Source organism: Pristis pectinata, chromosome 10 (assembly GCF_009764475.1).
Source record: "Pristis pectinata isolate sPriPec2 chromosome 10, sPriPec2.1.pri, whole genome shotgun sequence".
Classification (NCBI taxonomy): domain Eukaryota; kingdom Metazoa; phylum Chordata; class Chondrichthyes; order Rhinopristiformes; family Pristidae; genus Pristis; species Pristis pectinata.
This window is the reverse complement of record NC_067414.1, coordinates 60,475,619-60,495,169: the sequence shown is the minus strand read 5'-3', so window position 1 is coordinate 60,495,169 and position 19,551 is coordinate 60,475,619. Positions and strand designations below refer to the sequence as shown.

At 37.0% G+C, this 19,551-nt stretch overlaps 1 protein-coding gene across 4 annotated transcripts in view; it reads right to left on the bottom strand.

Moving 5' to 3' along the window:
- mapre3b (microtubule-associated protein, RP/EB family, member 3b) overlaps window positions 1–19,551 on the bottom strand; it is a 57,830-nt gene that overhangs the window by 6,148 nt on the left and 32,131 nt on the right. For 3 of the 4 annotated variants that reach the window (XM_052024585.1, XM_052024587.1, XM_052024586.1), the window contains exons 4-6: window positions 9,362–9,563; window positions 7,874–8,016; window positions 4,417–4,569 (exon numbers count right to left, since the gene is read on the bottom strand). In XM_052024585.1, the coding sequence (XP_051880545.1) occupies window positions 4,417–4,569; window positions 7,874–8,016; window positions 9,362–9,563 (498 nt within the window). The remainder of the gene's footprint in view (window positions 1–4,416; window positions 4,570–7,873; window positions 8,017–9,361; window positions 9,564–19,551) is intronic. The other variant, XM_052024588.1, reaches the window with a different exon arrangement.

Below are 19,551 nucleotides of genomic sequence, written 5' to 3'. Positions count from 1 at the left end.
ACAACTCTGGCAGAGCACAAGTAAGGTTGCAGGTACAAAGGGCAGGTTAGGGCATTTACTATGAAAATTAAAGGACATCCTTTCTATTAAAAAAAAACTTGGAATTGCCCAGGACATCTTTCCACATCCTAAGTATGACATGTACCAAAAAACAGACTTGGGTTGGGTGAGGGAGAGAGTGCTGGGGTGAAAAAGAGGACGATGTGCACAGCATATCAGGCATGCAGAAATTCTGGAATTTCAAATGTTTCAGCCACTTAATTTGATAACTGAAAAACAACAGTGTTTGTCGTCAGGGAGTCAAGCGACCAACAAAGCAAATTATTGTCAAATAATTTTAATATTATTTTATACAATCTAGCAATCTATTTAAATACACCTGGTCCTGGCTATTTTCTGCTCTAGTCCGCCAAGTAAAGACAATGGGATTGCCCCTGAATGGGCATCATGTTGATTTCAGGTCAAATGGGACAGCCTTTCTTTCCCATAGTAAATCACCAACCTATAGCCCTTAGAAATTACCAACAAAAGCACCACAGCCCAGAATAGCATGATAAGTCAGGCCTTTTTAAGCCACCCAGAGTCCCAGTGTAAATTTCCCAGTTTGGGAATATCAGAAGAGAGGGTAGATGACCTTCTTGCAAAGTTAATTTAGGTCAAACATCCTTCTATGAATAGGTCCATAAGATTGTCTGAGCTGGCTATGTTTCAGTCTTTGGTGGGACGTGCTGGGCTTGATAGTTTATCATAAGTGTTGTTGATTTCAGATGGTTATTTGAAGATGATTAAATGTAAACATCACATTATCACTGCATCACTGAAGTTGGTCTGAAATGTTCTTACTAATACTCATCATGCAAAGATTGCAAGCTGGCTTTTTGCCATGAATACATCAACTCTGAGGGGAAATAAAATAATCAGGTGTGATGCACAAAGATGGACAACTGAACCCAGTCACGGGAAAATTATCACCTGGATCCTCCTCTGCCACCTCTCCCAGTGACCAATGAGAATGGAAATTATCTTTGCTGTGTGACAAGTCAAGAAAAATGTAGGGAGCAGCACCATCCACAGTAAAGGGCTTTGCCCAACTTCACAAGAGCATTTGACTCTGTCAACCATGATGGATCATGAAGAATCCAATTCACATATGGCTGCCCTCATAAATGGATTACTATTTAGCGGTGGCTCACACCAACGAATCCATCAAAGACCCAATGCCAGTGCAGATAGTAGTCGTATAACACTGTCTCATTTCTCCAATCTTCTTCCCATTTTTCCACATGGCAATACTGTAAGTTACCTCCAACAAGATTTCAGCTTGGAGTTAATAAGCAAGAAACTGTTTCAGCTTTGTCTCAACTCTAGTCTAACCCAATTCATCATCTTAATTACATGCATTCTGAAAGCAAAGCTGTATTCATCACACTGACCTCTTCCCTAAATCATCACACTGACTTCTTCACTAGAAAACAAAGACCTTGTAACCAACATACCTTACCCCCATCAACTGTAGGTTAAAATTAAGATCAACGGTGGGACCCCAGGAAATACAGACCATTTTAAGAATTTCAGGAGCCATACCTCTCAATACTGGAAAATATTAATAATGAAATGTGCCAGCCTGATTAGTCCAACTGAGGAAAAGGGTGCTGGAAGATCAAGATCTCAAACTTGGCAAACTCACAAACTACTGAGCACACCAAACCCATCCTCCTGTATTTTTTCTGAGTCTTGGACAACCTACAGTAGACACCTCAAAGGGCATCACACAGGAAAAATACTAGCAAAGACATCTTTGCAAGGTCTGGTTGACAAAATAGGTGAACCAATGTTGGCGTCCATGTTCCCAATATTGACTATGCTCACTCAGCTCTGGGGTGAACCACAGCATCCACACACTCAAAAACCAGACTTCTGAAACAAGCATTTGACTTCATGGCAAGAGATTTCCATGAGGTCAAAGAAAATGCTTCAAGGATGGTCTTGAGGTCTCCTTGTGAAAAATATAATTTGGGCAACCCCATGTTAAGGCCATTCGGGTAATGGAAATTCGCCCTTCAAGAATTCACAAATCACTGTTCAAAAATTTGAGATATGGAATAAAATTTGTTCTCACAGAATTTATGTCGAGAAAAAAGTAAACAGACAATATTCTTTTCAACTCGCGTTTCTTGATGTATGCACTGATAACGCAGTTTTGCACGAAGGAAAATCACAATATTCACTGTTTTCTAGGAATGCAATCCCTCCTGTAACGCTGGGGTCACCGATATCCCCAGTGACTTATAGGAATCCCTGGCCCGTGACTACTTAAAATGGAGAATAAATATCCAGGAAGGCACTAAATTCCTCAAATTCAGATGCCATTTGCAAACAGAGACAGCACAAGGTATCACAAAAGCACCTCCTGAGCCCCTCTGTGGTTTCCACATAGGTCTCTTCAGCCACCAGAATCCACAGAACTGGAATGGAAGTAAAGTAATCCTCGACTCCAAAGGGACTGTCTAAGAAGAAAGACTATGGGCAGGTTTGGTTCATTTTAAATGTGTTGTTTTATCAATATGATAAAAGGTTGTCAAATTTCATAAGCTAAAAATTGAACATAGAATACTACAGAACAGTACAGGCCCTTCAGCCCACAACGTTGTGCCGACATTTTATCCTGCTCTAAGATCTATCTAACCCTTCCCTCCCACATAGCCCCCTATTTTTCTAGCATTCATGTGTCTATCTAAGAGTCTCTTAAATGTCCCTGTGTATCTGCCCCCACAACCTCTGCCAGCAGTGCATTCCACGCACCAACCACTCTCTGTGTAAAAAACTTACCCCTGACATCCCCCTTATACCTTCCTCCAATCACCTTAAAATTATGTCCCCTCGTGTTAGCCATTGTCGCCCTGGGAAAAAGTCTCTGATTGTCCCCTTGATCTGTGTCCACTGCACACTAAAAATTCAGTATCCAAAATAGAAGGGAACTGGGCTGACCAGTGCTACCTATCATTTACACAGATCGCGTTGCTGAAGCAGAGGCTCTGTGTGGATGTAACCCAAAAGCAGTATGTTGCACACCATTTATAAATGCATTCATCTTGTTGCTATTTGGTCACCTCCCTTAAATTACCTCAGAGATTAGTCCAGATAGGCAAAAACTCCTTGCAAAGATCTAGCCTGTCTTCTTTTCCCACCTGGGTCAACAATCTATTGGGCATCAAGTAATCCAGATTGCATTTTTGCTTTCCTTAGAACAACATGCCCCTTTACAGAACATTCCCGGGTCAAATGGATGAAAAGCATATGGATGCAGATGCAAATGGTCTGATTATTATGCAGCTAACCTTAACTGGGCATATGTGTTCATTAAACCTTCAACAATAGAATCTGTATTCAAAATTTGCTGCATAAATTGATGACCACACAGTATATTGAGAAGGTAGGAAAGTTATAGGGGTGGCAAAATAGAATCAGTGAGTCACCATTGTGAAATCTGGTATTTTTTTTCCCCTTTAGCTTAAGTCTGTTACCAATCATAGCCAACAGGATTTGCCCTGGAATATCTTGCTTCAACAAATCTGTGTGCGGAGCAAAGATGGGAAGTAACAATTCACTGGATATTGGAAGGAAGGCAAGGAGGAATCAAAATATAATAGGCATCTAACGTAACAATCCAGAGCCAGTCCATAAATGTACAAAAGCATTGCATGGCAAAAATTGAAGATCTTAATGTGCTATGGAAAGCAAAGAAAAGCAGTTGTATTGGCTGGAAGCTACGCGTGGGTACAATTCGAAATATGACGACTGAAAGCACTGAGTAGTCAATTGGCGACATTGCATGTGATGAGAGTTCTCTTAATCTGCTTTGCTTATTCATGATCAAATGCTCTTGTTAGAAAGGGAATCTTCATCCACAGATGAAGTAGCAACCTTTTCACTGTCCGTCATTTAGAGTCTACTGAGAGTTTCCGGTAACAATTGAGGGGTGTCTGAAACAGTTAATGTCTCAAAATGCATTCAATATAAGTGAGATCAATTGGATTGTAACTTTCCTACAGTCAAATGGAGATGCATCAGTGAACATACTTAAGGCTTTTAAGTGATGCTGAATACAATATATTGCCACGAAATGGATAATATTTAACTCTGGTACATCCTAATTATTCCTTTCTTTTAAACGGAAAAGTCTAAATTACAATTTTCTGGATGAAGAAAAATACTGATATCTTCCTGTCAATTCAAAGTAAAACAAAAGGGAAAAAAATCTAGATCTTCAACAAAATGCCTGAGTGAGGAGGGTCTACCTGGCTTTCAAGACAATTTTAGACATCAGTTTTAAAGGACAGTCTATTATGATTAGTATTTCTGAATGCTGAAGCTGAAGTTGAATTTCAAAGGAATAACAGTAATGGAAATACATACTTCAGTTGCATAGAGAACCTCTACAATCCTCTGAACTGCAGGGTTGTTCTCATTTTCATGTTCTTGGCAGATGAGTTCAATGTCCCTTAGTTTACTGAAGTAAAAGTCTCTCTCCTTCTCAAGTCCATCCACTGTCAGTTTCAGTTCCATTAGCTTTTAGAATTTAAAAAGAAGAGTTAATAACATAAACTCTTAGCCCACATTTGTTTTTGCAATATTTGGCATAAAAATATTCAATAGTAATCTGCATAACATATGATAGGTTGAATGACCGCCGACAGCAACATTTTCTTATGAGAAAAATACATTTAAGTGCCTACAAATGCTGGTTAAGGTGTGCAAAAAATATTTTATTTTGGAAACATGTATAGCAGTCAAGAAAATCATCCATTTTCTTGTCAAAGGCACAGAAATTCTAGAAGTATTTTTCAGCTAAAAGGTTGTATTAGGACAAATTCTACCGGCTGGTGTTTTCAACAGTTCTGAAGCAAACAGTTAGCTATCAGCCATTTACATTTGAGGACTTCAGTTTTCCACACATGCATTGCCGAACATGGCATACTCCATGGAACTCTGAAGAGACTGTCTGGATGTACTTAAAATGCATCTGTCAACCTTATACCAGGAAGAGTTGATGTACGAACAGCATCCCCCTTCATTTGAGTGGATTTTAATGACCCTGTATAAATAGCTATGTTCAAAAAGTGCTTTGTTAGTTCTAATTGCTCTTAATTAAATTCATATTTTAAAGTTTTAAACAACTGTTTTTAAATGAAACTATTTGAATAGATTTTTAAATGTCTCTGGTGTGATCAGCTTATCTTGCCCTCTGTATTCAGAAAACATTAGTGTGGACTTGATGGGTGGGCTGGGTCTAGAATGATCTGGTCTATTATGTTCTTATTTCCTGGAAGCTGGCAAACTGAGGTCATTTTAATTTAATTGTGCACTGAATTGTCTTTATTTTGTGAAAAACACCAGATTTACACAAATCACAGTACCACTTAACAGAACAGAGAAAATATTACAGGCTGTAAGGAAGCAAGAATACACAGTTGAATGAGGCTGCAGATATATAGTTTTTTAGATGGTGAAGGGATCAAGAAACATGTGTCCGACAGTGTGGAGGAGGGTGCCTGAGCACGAGTTTCTTTCTCGGAGTTATGAATCAAGGATAACTTGGGATGACTTTGGAGATTACATCAGAATTCTTGTTCAAATATGTTGAATCAAGTTCTACAACATCACTGCAAACTCTGTAACTTACTCTGGGCAGTTATTATTATAACATGTTTTTTATCATTGCTGTTAAAGAGTAAATTTGACAACAAAAATAGCACCAATCATCCATGCATAAGTAAGAAATGGGAGTTTCTGTGTTGCCCAGCTCTTCCACAAAAATTCTGGCACGTGTATCACTAAGACAGTACTGAAACAAATGGAAAGTGGTTAATTTGAGATGCATGTTACATATCCAGCAAATTCACCAAAAATTGAAGTTATCCATTCCTGAAAAAATAGATGTTTAAGGGGATGGTAAGCCCTAGCTACTACAAAACAAACTCACCATTAGTGAAAATTTTACAAATATTGAGTTTCATTCCTTTAGTCTTGAAATATTGTTGGAGATTTCAGTAAGTTTAAAAAGTTTAAAAATTTCCCTTGTGGTTCTTGTATTTCATTCTCTCAATCACACATTTCTTTCCTCCTTTTTGATTTGCTTTCTGCACAACAATTGGCACTGAATCAACTAATCCCATTAACACTTTCTTGTCCAAACTCGACTAAATACATCCTGAAAGATTCAATGTATCAGTCAAATTTGGCTTTCCTTTCATAAATGCAAATTGACTCTGCTCAATCAGATCATTATTTTCCAAGTGGCTGGATATCACATTTTCCAATAGTCTGGATTCCAGTACTTTTCTAACCATGAATGTCAAACTAGTAAGTTTTGTTTTTTCTCTCCCTCCTTTATCGCATAGCATTGCTCACATTTGCTACCCTCTTATCTGCTGAAACCATTCTGAAGTCTACAAGATTTTGGAAGGTAATAACCGGACCATCCACTATCGCTATGGCCACATCTTTCAAAACTTGGATTGCAAATCATCAGGTCCTGGGTGCATCCCTAATCAGGCTCATTAACTTCTCTTGTGTTTTTTCCCCTAATACTTTTTTGTTAGCCAATTCGTCATTGGCACTGGACCCTTGATTCTCTGGTACTTTCAGACTTTTTTGTCTTATTCATTCAAGACAGGCAGAAAGTAGTTATTTATTTCTTCGGCCACTTCCTACAAGGGATTCAGATTTGCCCTCAACAAGTGTGATTTTTGCACAGCTATACCTCTAAGCAAAGGAAAAATACAATATGCTTCAAAGTCCCTTAAACCTAGCAGACAAGGGAATTGTTGTATAAATATACTGGAAAAAAATCAATATGCTAAATACCTCTTTGAATCTAAATATGGCTAAAGCAAATGTAAGCATACTGCCTGGAAATTGAGTCAGTTTTTTTTAAATTGGAGTGCCCAAATCAATGGAACATTTTTCTTGGGATGCATATTTCATTTCTTACGTTTGAAATTACATGAACAATTCAGACAGCTTCATAAACGTAAGGTTACTGAAAAGTATTTATTACTGGATTGGCAGAGGTTATATTTGGTAAAGTAAAACAACTCTGTCTAGTTTGCATACAGTTAACTGTGCACTAAAATACAATGCAAAAAAAAGACAAAATTGCTTCAGTAGCATCTGTACAAATTTGGCACATAAATGACAAAATACCATAGAGGTCAACAGGCTCATATAACACACCTAATTTTGTAAGTAATTCAGGGGTATAGCATGGCATTGTGAGAAGCAGTTAGGGTCTTAACAGTACAAAATGTTGGGTGCTAATTTTCAGCTTTCTTAGTACAATTTGTAATCATTTGTCCCTCCAGAAAATTAAGTTCATTTCCATAAAAATTGCATATTTTTTTTTGGAAGTAACAGGCAAGATAGATTGAATGGCACTAATGTCTTTAAACATGGGCTTAATACCAAATTTTAAAAAATCTAAATACATTTTTCTCCAAGGATTAAAAAAATCACAATCTACTGATTAAAAAAAAGCAATTGCACCAATCCAGTGGCTGATGTTCACATTTTGTTCTCATTAAAATAAGGAAAGGCTGAGAAACTGCAAATAAAGAATTACAATTCATTTCTCTAATTTATTCCCTTCACTTTTCCAGAATGTCCTGAATTTGTAGAGACATTGCACATAGAATTTTTACTCCACTTTCTCCCATTTACTTGGTTTGAAATTATAAATCAAGACAATAGAGGCATTTTGTGTTTCAGAAGGTGAATATTCATATTTGTACAGATTATGTAGTCTGCAGTGGAACATTTTGCAGTTGGTTCCATGTGGAACTGAAATAACTAAGTATTTTTCTACAATGCCCACCTGCTGGTTTAGCTCTATTATCTGGGCATCTGCATCGCTCGCTCCATTTCGAGAAAGATGTTGGGCTTTCCTCATGCCCATTGAGGACGGTACATTTGGCGTTCTTGTAATCTTAGGTGCTGTAGGAGATGTTCTCTGTGGCACTTCAACCAGAAATAACAAAGAAATAATTTCAGCACAAGTTCAAACATAAAACTGTAAAGATTAAAGTTTACAGACCAATATTCTGGAAAGTAACACTTCTCATTTTTGATTAATCTAATCAGTTCATTTTCAGTATTGAACCTGCATTCTTTTGTCCTCCACCCTCTAAGCAAACCTCAGCACCCAAATCCAAGATCACTACCACAAAAAAGTTGTCAACATCAATCAAAGTTTCACTTTTCTTTGACTCAACGTGGCCAATTTCACCTCCTTAGCAGGTGCTATCTCTATTTATTCAAAAACATCAATAGTAGAGCCACTGTTTAAAAACATATTTATCCCAACATGCTTCGCTGGAGAAAAACTGGACAAAAATTTTCATTGAATCATAGGAGGACATTAGAACATTATCACTAATTGGTTAGGCAAAGAGAACATAAACACAAATGAGAATTCTGGGAGTCACTGGATGATTTGGAGACAGACATAAGACGAACCAAGAAGATTCCCCATGCTTTGTTTAAAAAAGCCGTAGTAACTTTTAGATCCAGTCTAAAAGGGGGCAGACAGTCTCATACAACATTAGAGTCCTACACTTAATTAGCCATCAAGATTATATGCTCAAATATCTGCAGTAAGCCTGAAACCCTCATCTTCTGACTTGGAAGGATATTACTTCCAATTGGCGAGCCAACAACTACTTACTGAATACTTCCCATTGTTGCTTTTTGCCCCTCAAGTACAGCTTCTGGTCCAATCACAATACTGAAGCTCGACTCTAATCAAAATCATAAATGGCATTGTACCCGACTCTGGCTCTTGTCCCTCTTTATCATCCCTAACCTCTGTTGACAGCGTAACTGTTGATTGGTAGGTGATTTCTTTTGCTCCCCTGCTAGCTTTTTCACTCTATGAGTTTTCTATCTTCACATTATAATCTAAAAGAGAAGCTCATGTATATATTTTAATGAGTTCCCCACATTCACCCTAAAAAACTCATTAAATCTGTAATTAGCTCTCCTGATACATACCATCAACATTTAACAGTATACTGGTAGATTTTGTTCTGGTAGCTTGAGTCTGCAGTTCCATATCCTGGGCACCATTGTGCGTTAAGAAAGTTTGTTCTTCAGTGCATTATTAAAAATATTTTAACCTGTTACTTCCACATTCTGTTAACTGTGACCAAATTTCTTCAGTCCATTATATGAATTGTGCATTCATCTTCAACACTCAATTTTTGCATGTAACTCAACATATGAAGTAAGAGCACAATGAATTATCATTTGAGGATGCTCAAGAGGGGAAAAGTTTCCATAACCCAACAGGTAATCATAAATTTACCTGCAGTGCCTACAGGTCTCTTCGGTTTGTTGAATATTTGTTCACCTGGGTTGTGTGGTGGAATTACATCCTGTCCTTGTCTTGCCAAAACCGGGTCATATTCCTTTCCATCATAGTTCGCATCAAAGAATTTCTTGAACCACTGAACAAATTCAAAATTGTCTTGGAACTTTCCTTTCACTAATCTTTCAACTGGAATAATCTGCAAAAAAGCAAAAACTTAATTTGTTTGTTCTTAACATTTTATGATACAATACATGCTGATGGTACAGATCAAATCAATCGAATCCTTTGTGAAGTTTTCAACGTAGCTGCCTCCTTAAAAGATTTAATTGCCATTAATGTTTTATACGGAAAGATACTTTATTTCTTTTATTTCAAATTTTAGCCAAATTAATAATTTTTTAAAATTTCTTTATTAATACCTGGTTTAAACAATTTAAGCAGCATGGCACAGTGGTGCAGCAGTCAGTGCTACTGCCTAACAACTCCACAGACCTGGGTTCAATCCCAATTTCTGGTGCTGTCTGGACAGAGTTTGCACGTTCTCTCCATGACCATGTGAGTTGATTCCAGGGGTTCTAGTTTCCTCCCACATGCCAAAGATGGTCCACGTCCGCTCCTGGGACAATCCATTAGTTCCATTTCCCCCCATACTTCCCTGCATCTTTGCAATTCATTCTCTCAGATCTATCCATCAACTCCCTTTTGATTCTTTTTGCCATTAATCTACACTGAAGGATAACCTATAGCTGTCATTTAAACACATCATTGGGACATGGGAAGAAACTGGAGCACCTAGAGGACACACACCCCAGGAGCTGTCTAGGACCCAGTGGGCCAAATGGCCTCTAAGTATAGGAAAAGGTGTAAGAAAGCATTGCCCATAGAAAGGCATCATTAACTAATCCCCCAGCTCCAAAAATAGAGAAAATGTGTTAGGTCAACAGCAGAGAGAGGTATATGGGGAAACTGAGCAGAAAAATGTTATTTGGAGAATCCTGTGCAGAGGGCAATGCATAATGCATTCAAAACTATTTACCAAATGAATCCATGAATTATAAACCAGACAAATGGTGGTTATATTTGTGAATAAAGACCACTGAGTTTCTTATAATCTGAATTTTCAAAATGTACTATACAAAGTTCTACGTGAGGCTTTGAAAGGATGATTATGGAAGTGGTAAAATATCAGATCTGTGGATTGAAACTTGTTTGCCAACAAGGAGGAGATGATAATGACAACTGGGAAAAGATTGTTTGGAAAGGAATGATCTAGAGTTCCACATGGATTCCTCCTTTTCTTTTCCTATAATATTTCCAAGTTTCTTCACTGGTCATTTTGCATTCCTGAAAGTAAGGACAAAGAGATCCTTCAGTTATTAGCCAGAGTGGCTTACGTAAGCAAATGGCAGTAAAAAGATTAAAGTCAAGGAGAACAAATACATGCACACTCTTCAAAAAATATTTTGTTTTGATTCATGTGCAGGCTAATTTCAAGAGCCCATTTGGGTTCCACGTCAAAGCTTCATTAAGGAATGTATCAGAGCCTGGTCCTTCTTCTCTGGCCTGTATTTTGCTGAGTGAGGTCTGCTGCTTAGATTAGCCTCAAGATATGGAGCACTTACTTTTGTCTGCCTCTGGAAAGGTAACCTTGCTGACCATGATTGTCCTGATAAAGCACTGAGTGATGCCAGGGCCTGGCATGATTTATCTAAGGCATGCTGATGGGCCAGAACAAGCCCTGCCTAAGAATCTCCTCCAAAGGAACTTGACTGATGGCAATGCCATGCCCTTGCTTTGCAATCTGTCAAAGCTCTCAAGATTTTTCAGTGTTTCTGAATGTTCTTGTCGTTCAGAAACAATTGAAAACTGTTAAAAATGAAAAAGACAATTAAACTTTTAAAAAATATTTGCAATATAAACAAAATCAACAATAACACTGAAAATATTAACACAAACACAATTAATCAAAAAATGTGACTCACCTTATTCTTACCTTTTTTCCTTGTAGCAGTACAATATCCATTGATATGAATGGGCTCCATGCCAAACTCAGTAGCAAAATGCAACCAGAAAACTGCCAGAGTTCTGACAGCAAGCTCACAGAATTTCCACATTTACGTGGAAGTCTCAAATGTGTCCATGCTTACAAGGGGACATGCTGGCAGTTCCTTTTGGAACTGGCAGCTAAATCTGGGCCATTAGTTTTCCAGGCTGAAAAATGAGAAGATTTTTCTCCCCCAACAAATAGTAGATATATGAAAAACACTGACAATCTCTGTACCAATTCCCCAACAAAACTGCCTAGGTATGGGACTGAAAATTATAGGACATAGAGTGAACATCTAAACACATATAGCAAACAAGTTGGTCTACAATTGAAACCACATGACTGTCCCGTTGAATGTGTTTGCTGTACACTTAAATTAGTATTCTGAAATGATTTTGCCTCAAGATTTTTATTCCATATTTTGCCACTTTCCTCATATTAGCCATAGTAACAACTATAAAGGCAGAAGATAAACGAAGAGATTAATAAACAACCATCAATCTTTTGTTAACTACAAGGTGCAAGGGCAATTTAATCTGAAACGAGAATGGATGCACTCTTTGATAGTGGATGGCCTGCTCATTAACAATACCATAATGTTAGCACATGTTGCCTTTGAGGAGGCGGTGGTGAACTTTGTTTTTGTTAAAAGGACTGAAGTTAAGAGGGCATTCCCATAACGCTGTTAAGTCATGTCTTGAAGGATTTTGAACCAAGCCAAGATAGTATGCGATTCAGAAATCTGAAGATGATAGTGCTCCCATGTACTTGCTGCCCTTGTTCTTCTGAATGTTAGTTGCAGGTTTGGGTAGAACTGGCAAAAATAACTGTGATGACATAGTATTCATTGAAACCTGTGGGACAGTTCTCCCAACAATTATATCAATTCCCAGGTGGTTTCAAGGAAGACTTTCCTTGTCAATTGAGACGAGTGTGTTATTGTTATATCCTGTGCCTAGGAGACAGATTCACCTGTGTGGTTTTATTCCTTTCTGTAGTTGTTTGATAAAATTGAATTGTTTCATAAATCATTTCAGAAAGCAGTTAAAAGCCAACAATGGGATAAACTCACAGATAGGTTATACCATTTAGAAACTGCAGGTTTCTTTTCTAAACAATGCAAATGAGTCAGTTGCTTTTATTACTATCTGACAACTTCATGGTCACTTTTACATATATCAGCTTCTAATTCCAATTTTATTCATTCATAAGAACTATTGAAATTCAAAACTTTTAAATGTGATTTGACTCCTATGCTCTGTATTACTAGCTCAGTAACAGAATCAGTGCTCCACTCTAATCAGCAAGGGTAACACCCACTAAAATGCCTGATGTCATCGTTATATAATCTTATCACTACTAATGCCAGAAATTACCTTGTTTATTATGAATAGAGCAATACTACAGTGGAATGTTGTGATTTAATCACAATTAAATCAGTTATTCATTTAAAGTAAATATGAATATTTGAAATGTTTGTTTCAGCATGTATAAACAGAAGTGTATTACTCACATTATTGCATATGGGATAAAGCGTGTTTAAACTGGTGAAACCTAAAGCTAAAAAATCCTAAATTGCCAAAGCCAAGCTAAGTTGCTTATAATATCAGCGGGCAATTGGAATAATAGCTCACAAATTCCTGACCAAATGTAAAGAATCAATCAGCAAATAGATCATAAGGAGTCTTTTTTTGCCTATGTCACATGATATTGCTGTGCCATGGCAAACTGTGACAGACACTCATTAGGAACATGAAAATACAAGTAAGCAAATGATCCACTGAGCATGTTACTGGTTACATATATTTGAGCACATGAAATTCGCTTTTGAATGTGTTGTGGAAACAAAGATTGATATTACCAATTAGCATTTTTCAGTTTTAGAAATTCTGCAAGTTATCCATTGTTGCTGGACTGTGCAAAGAAAGATAACCCACCTTGATAAGGTTTTCCTCCTGATTTCAATGCAGTTTATCCTCCACATACAGATGAATCAGGTCTGTCATCCAATGGGGGAAATCACAAGACTCTGTCCTTTTAACAATGCTCCTCGCAACAGCCATGTGATCTCCCTCACTCCCACACTGTACACAAGTCATCGATCCCGAATCCCTCCTTAGGTTTTTTTTGACAGAGGTGGCTGAAAAGTAGACCGAGGTGGTATAACGAAGGAGAAATTAAATAAAATTAACAATCAACCTCCAAGTACTTCAAATCAGCATGAAGACAACAGGGAAGGAAGACAGAAGTTCTTAATTCAGAGGATAAAATATATGTAAAGAGTGAGGAAGCATTAATACCAAAGGTGGGTCATCATATTTGCTTCCTCATTTTTAATCTCCAGATACAGACAATAATATCAAGCTAGTGGGAAAAATGGAGATGGGCAATTCTGTGAATTGATTTAAATACCAATTTACAGAACTGATCTTGCAAAAGCTGTGTTTGCCTTTGCAAATATATCCAAACAATGGTGTTCGAAAATGCATCAAGGCACTCCCAAGTTAAAGGATTGCAGCTAATCTTGCAGTGATCAATTCAGAAGCCATAGACTTGGTAGAACAAACTTTTAAGTAAGTCGCCAAAACAGCTAACTTATTACAAGAGAGAAAGAAACTCTATTATCCTTCCATAGTGTATTTCTTGGAGATACATACACCAAAGAAGATCTACCTCAAAGAAGCAAATTGTTGTCTCATATAGTGTAACTGTTGTCCCTTGATCGCTCATATAATTGTCGTCCCTTGATTCAATCCATTTTGCATGCGTCTCCTCTTAAAATGTTAACAGTCAATGTTGAAATCAACTTCTGATTACAGAATTTAAGAGAAAAAAATTTCCAAAATATCTTTTAATAAAACAAGTGAAAATGGTACAAGGAAGTCTGCACTTGAACTCCAAAGTACAGTGGCTGCAGCACCAAAGCATGTCAGTTCCCTGCCATGCAAAAATAAGCACTAAGAGATCAAACGATGCAAGATCTCAAATGATCACAAGAATAATCAGGCATAAATGTTTAGAAAAAATGATAAATTTCACAAGTTTCTCCAAAGCTCTGTACATAGAGGTTAATATACATCTGAAGAATAAGGAAGAGCCAATACATGAAGGTATTGCAAACACATCTTAATTCCAAGTGCATTTTAGAAAACACAGTATCAGCTAAGATGACAAAGTGCTTAGGATCTCACTTGGACAATTAAAGTAATAAATACATGAAAACAAGCCTGTTCAAAAAGGTGTCAGATACTTACAGCAAAAAATGCAAGAGAGAGAGAGAGGAAGGAGAGAGAATGGGCAACATACAAAGTTGGAGAATTATTTTTTCTCCAGATTATCAACAACAAGTGATAGAACTTTATTGATAGCGCCAACAAAAAAGGCAAAAGTAATAAATCCAGATAATTTTCTGGAAGATCCTGTGTTCTGAAAACTAAGTTGATTTCACAGGCATTTGAATTATGCTCCTCTTCAAAATCTGCTGAAACATTCCACATAATGTGGAAATGCCACGCAGAAAGGCCACAACATAAACACAAAATTTTGTACGACTCTCCAGAGATTGATAATTAACACAATTTTTATATCAATCGTTTGGATTCTGAACAGAAGTCAACAATTTCAGCCTTCAATGGGCATATGCCATTTGTTGATGCACAAATTTCACTCAGTAAACAAGTGGTTATCTGTGTTCGAAAATGCAGAGCAGCCATAGCCAGTCAGTTCTTTCCATTCTTTATCTACGTGTGGAGATGTAGTGTTTTGTGCATTTAATACTTGTGATCAATGGAATATGCAGGTAATGAGTATTTAAAATTTGTCTTCTGCTTGATGCTCAGTATGCTTTTGAAAACAATAAAAAGTACTCAAAAAGTAACTAAGTAATATAAACTAATTTTCAGTTTAGGTAAAAAGAAACCAAATATCAAGTACATAGTAACCTCAGCCAATTCATTATATTAAACAAGATTTAATAGGGATGGGATTAATTAGTAATCTTATGCTAAGGCATCCTCTGGGCAAAAGTGTTTGCAACGTGATAAAATTTATATGTAGGTCTCCCAAACTGCAAGCCAAGTCAGAGCCGAGAGTTCAGAATTTGAATAAAAATAATGTACATGTGAGGATTTAAAAAAAAACAAGGCAGAACCAAGCAGCAGCTGGTGGAGGCACTTTGAGGAATTAGATTTTAAGGTTTGCCACTAGTCAATGACACACATTTAAAAAGTACTTCATCACTCACAATTAAAGAACATTGCATTGAGAAATTAAACTCCATGAGAAAAGTGATCCATCCATATATGGCAATCCAGGGAATTCAAGGACAACCCAAGGATAAAGGAAGTGGTTTAAATTTGTTACCAAATAGACTGAGAATTGGCAAGGTTTTAGAAGGAAAAGATCGGTAGGGAAATAAAAGATACAATAAGAAAACAATTTAGCAAGAAATATCTTTAAAATATTTAAAGATATTATCAAAAGAAAATGTCGGTCCCTTAGAAACAATGGAAGGAGGAATTATAATAGCGAGTCAAGAAGTAGCTGAGGCATTCAACAAATATTTTTTATGAAGACACAAATACAGCTAAAATGGAAGGCTACCAAAAAAAGCTCATTATTCTCATGAAGGAGAAATTACTGCCAAATTGCAGGAGCTAAAGCCACACTTTGAATCTAACTCTGAACCTGACAGGCTGTGTCTCAGGGTCCTCAAAGGGGCAGCTGCAATGATAGCATTAGCCATGACCTTTCAAAGTTCCTTAGATTCTGAAACAGTTCCAACCGATTGAAAAGCAGCAAATATAACACCACCATAAAGAGGAAAAAAACAGAATTTGAGACCAGTTAGCCAGACATCAGATTCTGGCTAATTTGTCTCAAGGCCCATTTAAGCAGAATCAACATGGTTTTATGGAAGGAAGATCATATTTCACAAACAGGCTAAGAGTTTTTAAATATGCAATTTAGCTGTCTTTCACTAGTGGAGGGCTGCAGAGATTCTCAGCTATTTAAAATCTATTACTGAATTAGATGAAAAGATGGATGCCTAGAAGTACATGTCTGGTCAGTAGTGATAAATACATTATACAGCAGCATCAGTGTGTTGCAATCCTTAACCAGGGATGAATTTCTAAAAAACGCAATACATCCAAATTTATTGAAGAAATAAAACCAAGTATGAAAGGGAACTGCAAGGAAGATGCAAACTGTCTGCACAAGTATATAGATAAATTAAACTTTTTGCAAGAAAGAGGCAGATGAAGGAAAAATGTGATATTCACTTTGAAAGGAAGAACAAAAAAAATTCTTTATATGACAAGCAACGGGAAATTCTTGCATTGAGGGATTTTGGCGTGCTGGATCACACGCCACAAAATGCAAATATGTAGATATAGAAAGCAAACAATTAGGAAAGCTTAATGGTATTTATTTTGAGGAGGAGAAGCACACAAGGAAGCTGAGATTGCACAGGGCCTTTGATAAGACCTCACTTGGAACATTGCGAGCAGTTTTGGTCCCCATATCTAAAGAATGATGTACTTGCCTTGGAATTAGTGCAACATGGATTCAGAAGATTAGCTCCTTGGTTTTGAGGGATAGCCAACACAGAAAGACTGAGGAAGACTGGCCTATGTTCCAGTTTAGAAGAGGAGATGATCTCACTGACATAAGAGATAAAGAGGGGTTGACAGAGTAGATGCTAAGAGGCTGTTTTCCCAATCTGGAAAAATTTGGAGATATCTTCTTCAAAGGCAGTCACTTGGAATCCAGGACACTTGCTCTCACTTCAGTTCTGTGGGTTCTGAGTTAACTGAAGAGTTTTGTTGAATCCACAAACTCTGCCACCACAGGTGAAGCCTGACAGGGCGGATGGTATAAGATATTGTGAGCATTTTCCATTGCTTGCCACTAGTCTCTGCATGTTTCAGTCATAGAGACTTAAGGAACTTGGTGCCTTCTTGAATGGCCATTTTGAGTGGTCAAGAACTGGAATTTCCATGAGTCAGTAAGTTCTTGAAACATATTTTCTGTCCTCCTGAAGATCTCCTGTGACGGAATGTGGTATATAGTGCTTGTTCCAGGGGCCTGGTGTCAGGCATGGAACCCAGTGAACATGATCAGACCCTCAATGCTGGGGATGTAGGCCCCCAAATGAAGAGTGACATTGGTTTGCTTATCCTGCCAATTGATTGGAGGGATTTTGTTGCTAGTATTCATGGTAACGAGGTTGTTCATGATTTCAAAGCATAAAGGATGGCACACTGCTACTTGTAAACCATAAGCCTGGTACCAGGTTTGAGATCCTGTATGGGGATATAGTCCCAGACTAAGATTTTGATCACTTAGAAGTGAGCAGAAAACTTGCTATGTGGAGGAATATAAACCTACGTAACTGCTTGTCTGAAACACTAAACTACGCCAGCAACCATGACAATAAGTGCAGGAAAGGGTCTATGTATTCTGCACAGAGGAGCTCATCTCCTCAGTCCTTTCCACAATCTACAAAGATACTGTACTACTGTAGTAGGGAATATAAAAAAACGCAAAGAATCAGGACTGACATGTTAGATAAACCAAAATAGTGAGAGAGATCATGTAGCCTTTGAGGAAGACACAAAGGAATCCTGTGATTTCTGTTGCTGAATGACAGACCCAATTCATCTGAAAATGGAGGATGTATGAAGTCTTAGAAATCAAAGATATTTTTTGGAGGTATGATGTCTTGATGGATTATATGATGCAGGATTGTGCAAATATTAGTTTTTAAGCTATGCGAGTTTAACATCAGATTACTGAGTTAATTGTCTGTATTCAATCTCATGTGCACATAGAAAGCACTTGCAATCATAATTATCTTTGCATAAACTTTAAAAGGTGAAAAAGATCTCCAAGATATTTAAGCTCATTTTCTGATGGCCAACAGATTTTGAGAAAAGTTGTTATCTTAAATTCATGTAATTCCCTTTACCAGATGGATGACCATACAGAAGCTGTAAAGATAGCAAATATTATTTCCTAAAACAAACAATTAGTTCATGATCTTACCTTTAAAGTTCTCAAAAGATACATCTAAATTGTTTTCAAGGCTAGAATTTAACTTTCCTTATTTGCACACCATTTATTAAATAAACATACTATGGTTTTGCTAGTAAACCACTGCAACTGTTACTACTTCAGCATGACTAAAACTCAATTTTACTAACTATTGCAACAAATTGCAGCAACAAATACAGGCCTTTTGTCAACAAATGCAAGAATGTTTTTCTTTTACTGTGCACATGGAATTGAATGAGAAAGATCAGTTTGCATATGTGCTTAGAGTAAAACCAGAACCTGGAATTCAAAATTTAGGCTTGCTATGCTTGGCGTAAAAATGCATAAGTAAAATAGTTTTAAAAACAATACAACTTTCAAGATTTGAAATAGTGCAAGATAATCACTGAATATAATTTAACTAACACCGTCAAAGTCAATTGCTTGGACAATAATTGCTACACTATTTAAATGTAAGTCATTTTTTGGAAATATTCAAGATATAATCAGAAACAAAATAATAGCAAAACAATCACAATTAAGTATTAGTGCAAATCACCCAAAATAACAACAGTGAAAATGGTAATCGCAAAATCATGATTATTGCCAGATATCACATCTCGCCTTATCAAGCTCAAATAAATAGTTTCTACCTTTAAATCTTCAAATAGAAAACTTGGTTCAGGGAAAGTGCTAATGGCATTGTATCAAGATGGAATCAGCACCATAATGTTTTAAATATTATGAATTATGTTTGCATTTAAAAGATTTCTTCAACAGAGTAATTGCCAGTTGGGAGGTATTGATTATCCAGGCGGTTTCTATTTTTAATGAGCTTATAGTGTTTGAAGTAAAAGCAGGAAATGTTCTGAACACTCCATGGGTCAAAGAGCATCTATGGAGAGAAACACTTTTAATGTGCAAAGTCTTTCATCAGATCTGGAATACACCACAGCATTTCAAAGAAACATAGATAGGAAAGGGGACACATCTACCAGTAAGACACAGAAAATTGCTTGAGTAGAAAAATAATTAAACAACAGACTTGATACCAACAGAAGGCAACAAAAGAGACCAACAAATCAAGATTTTTTTTATGGAG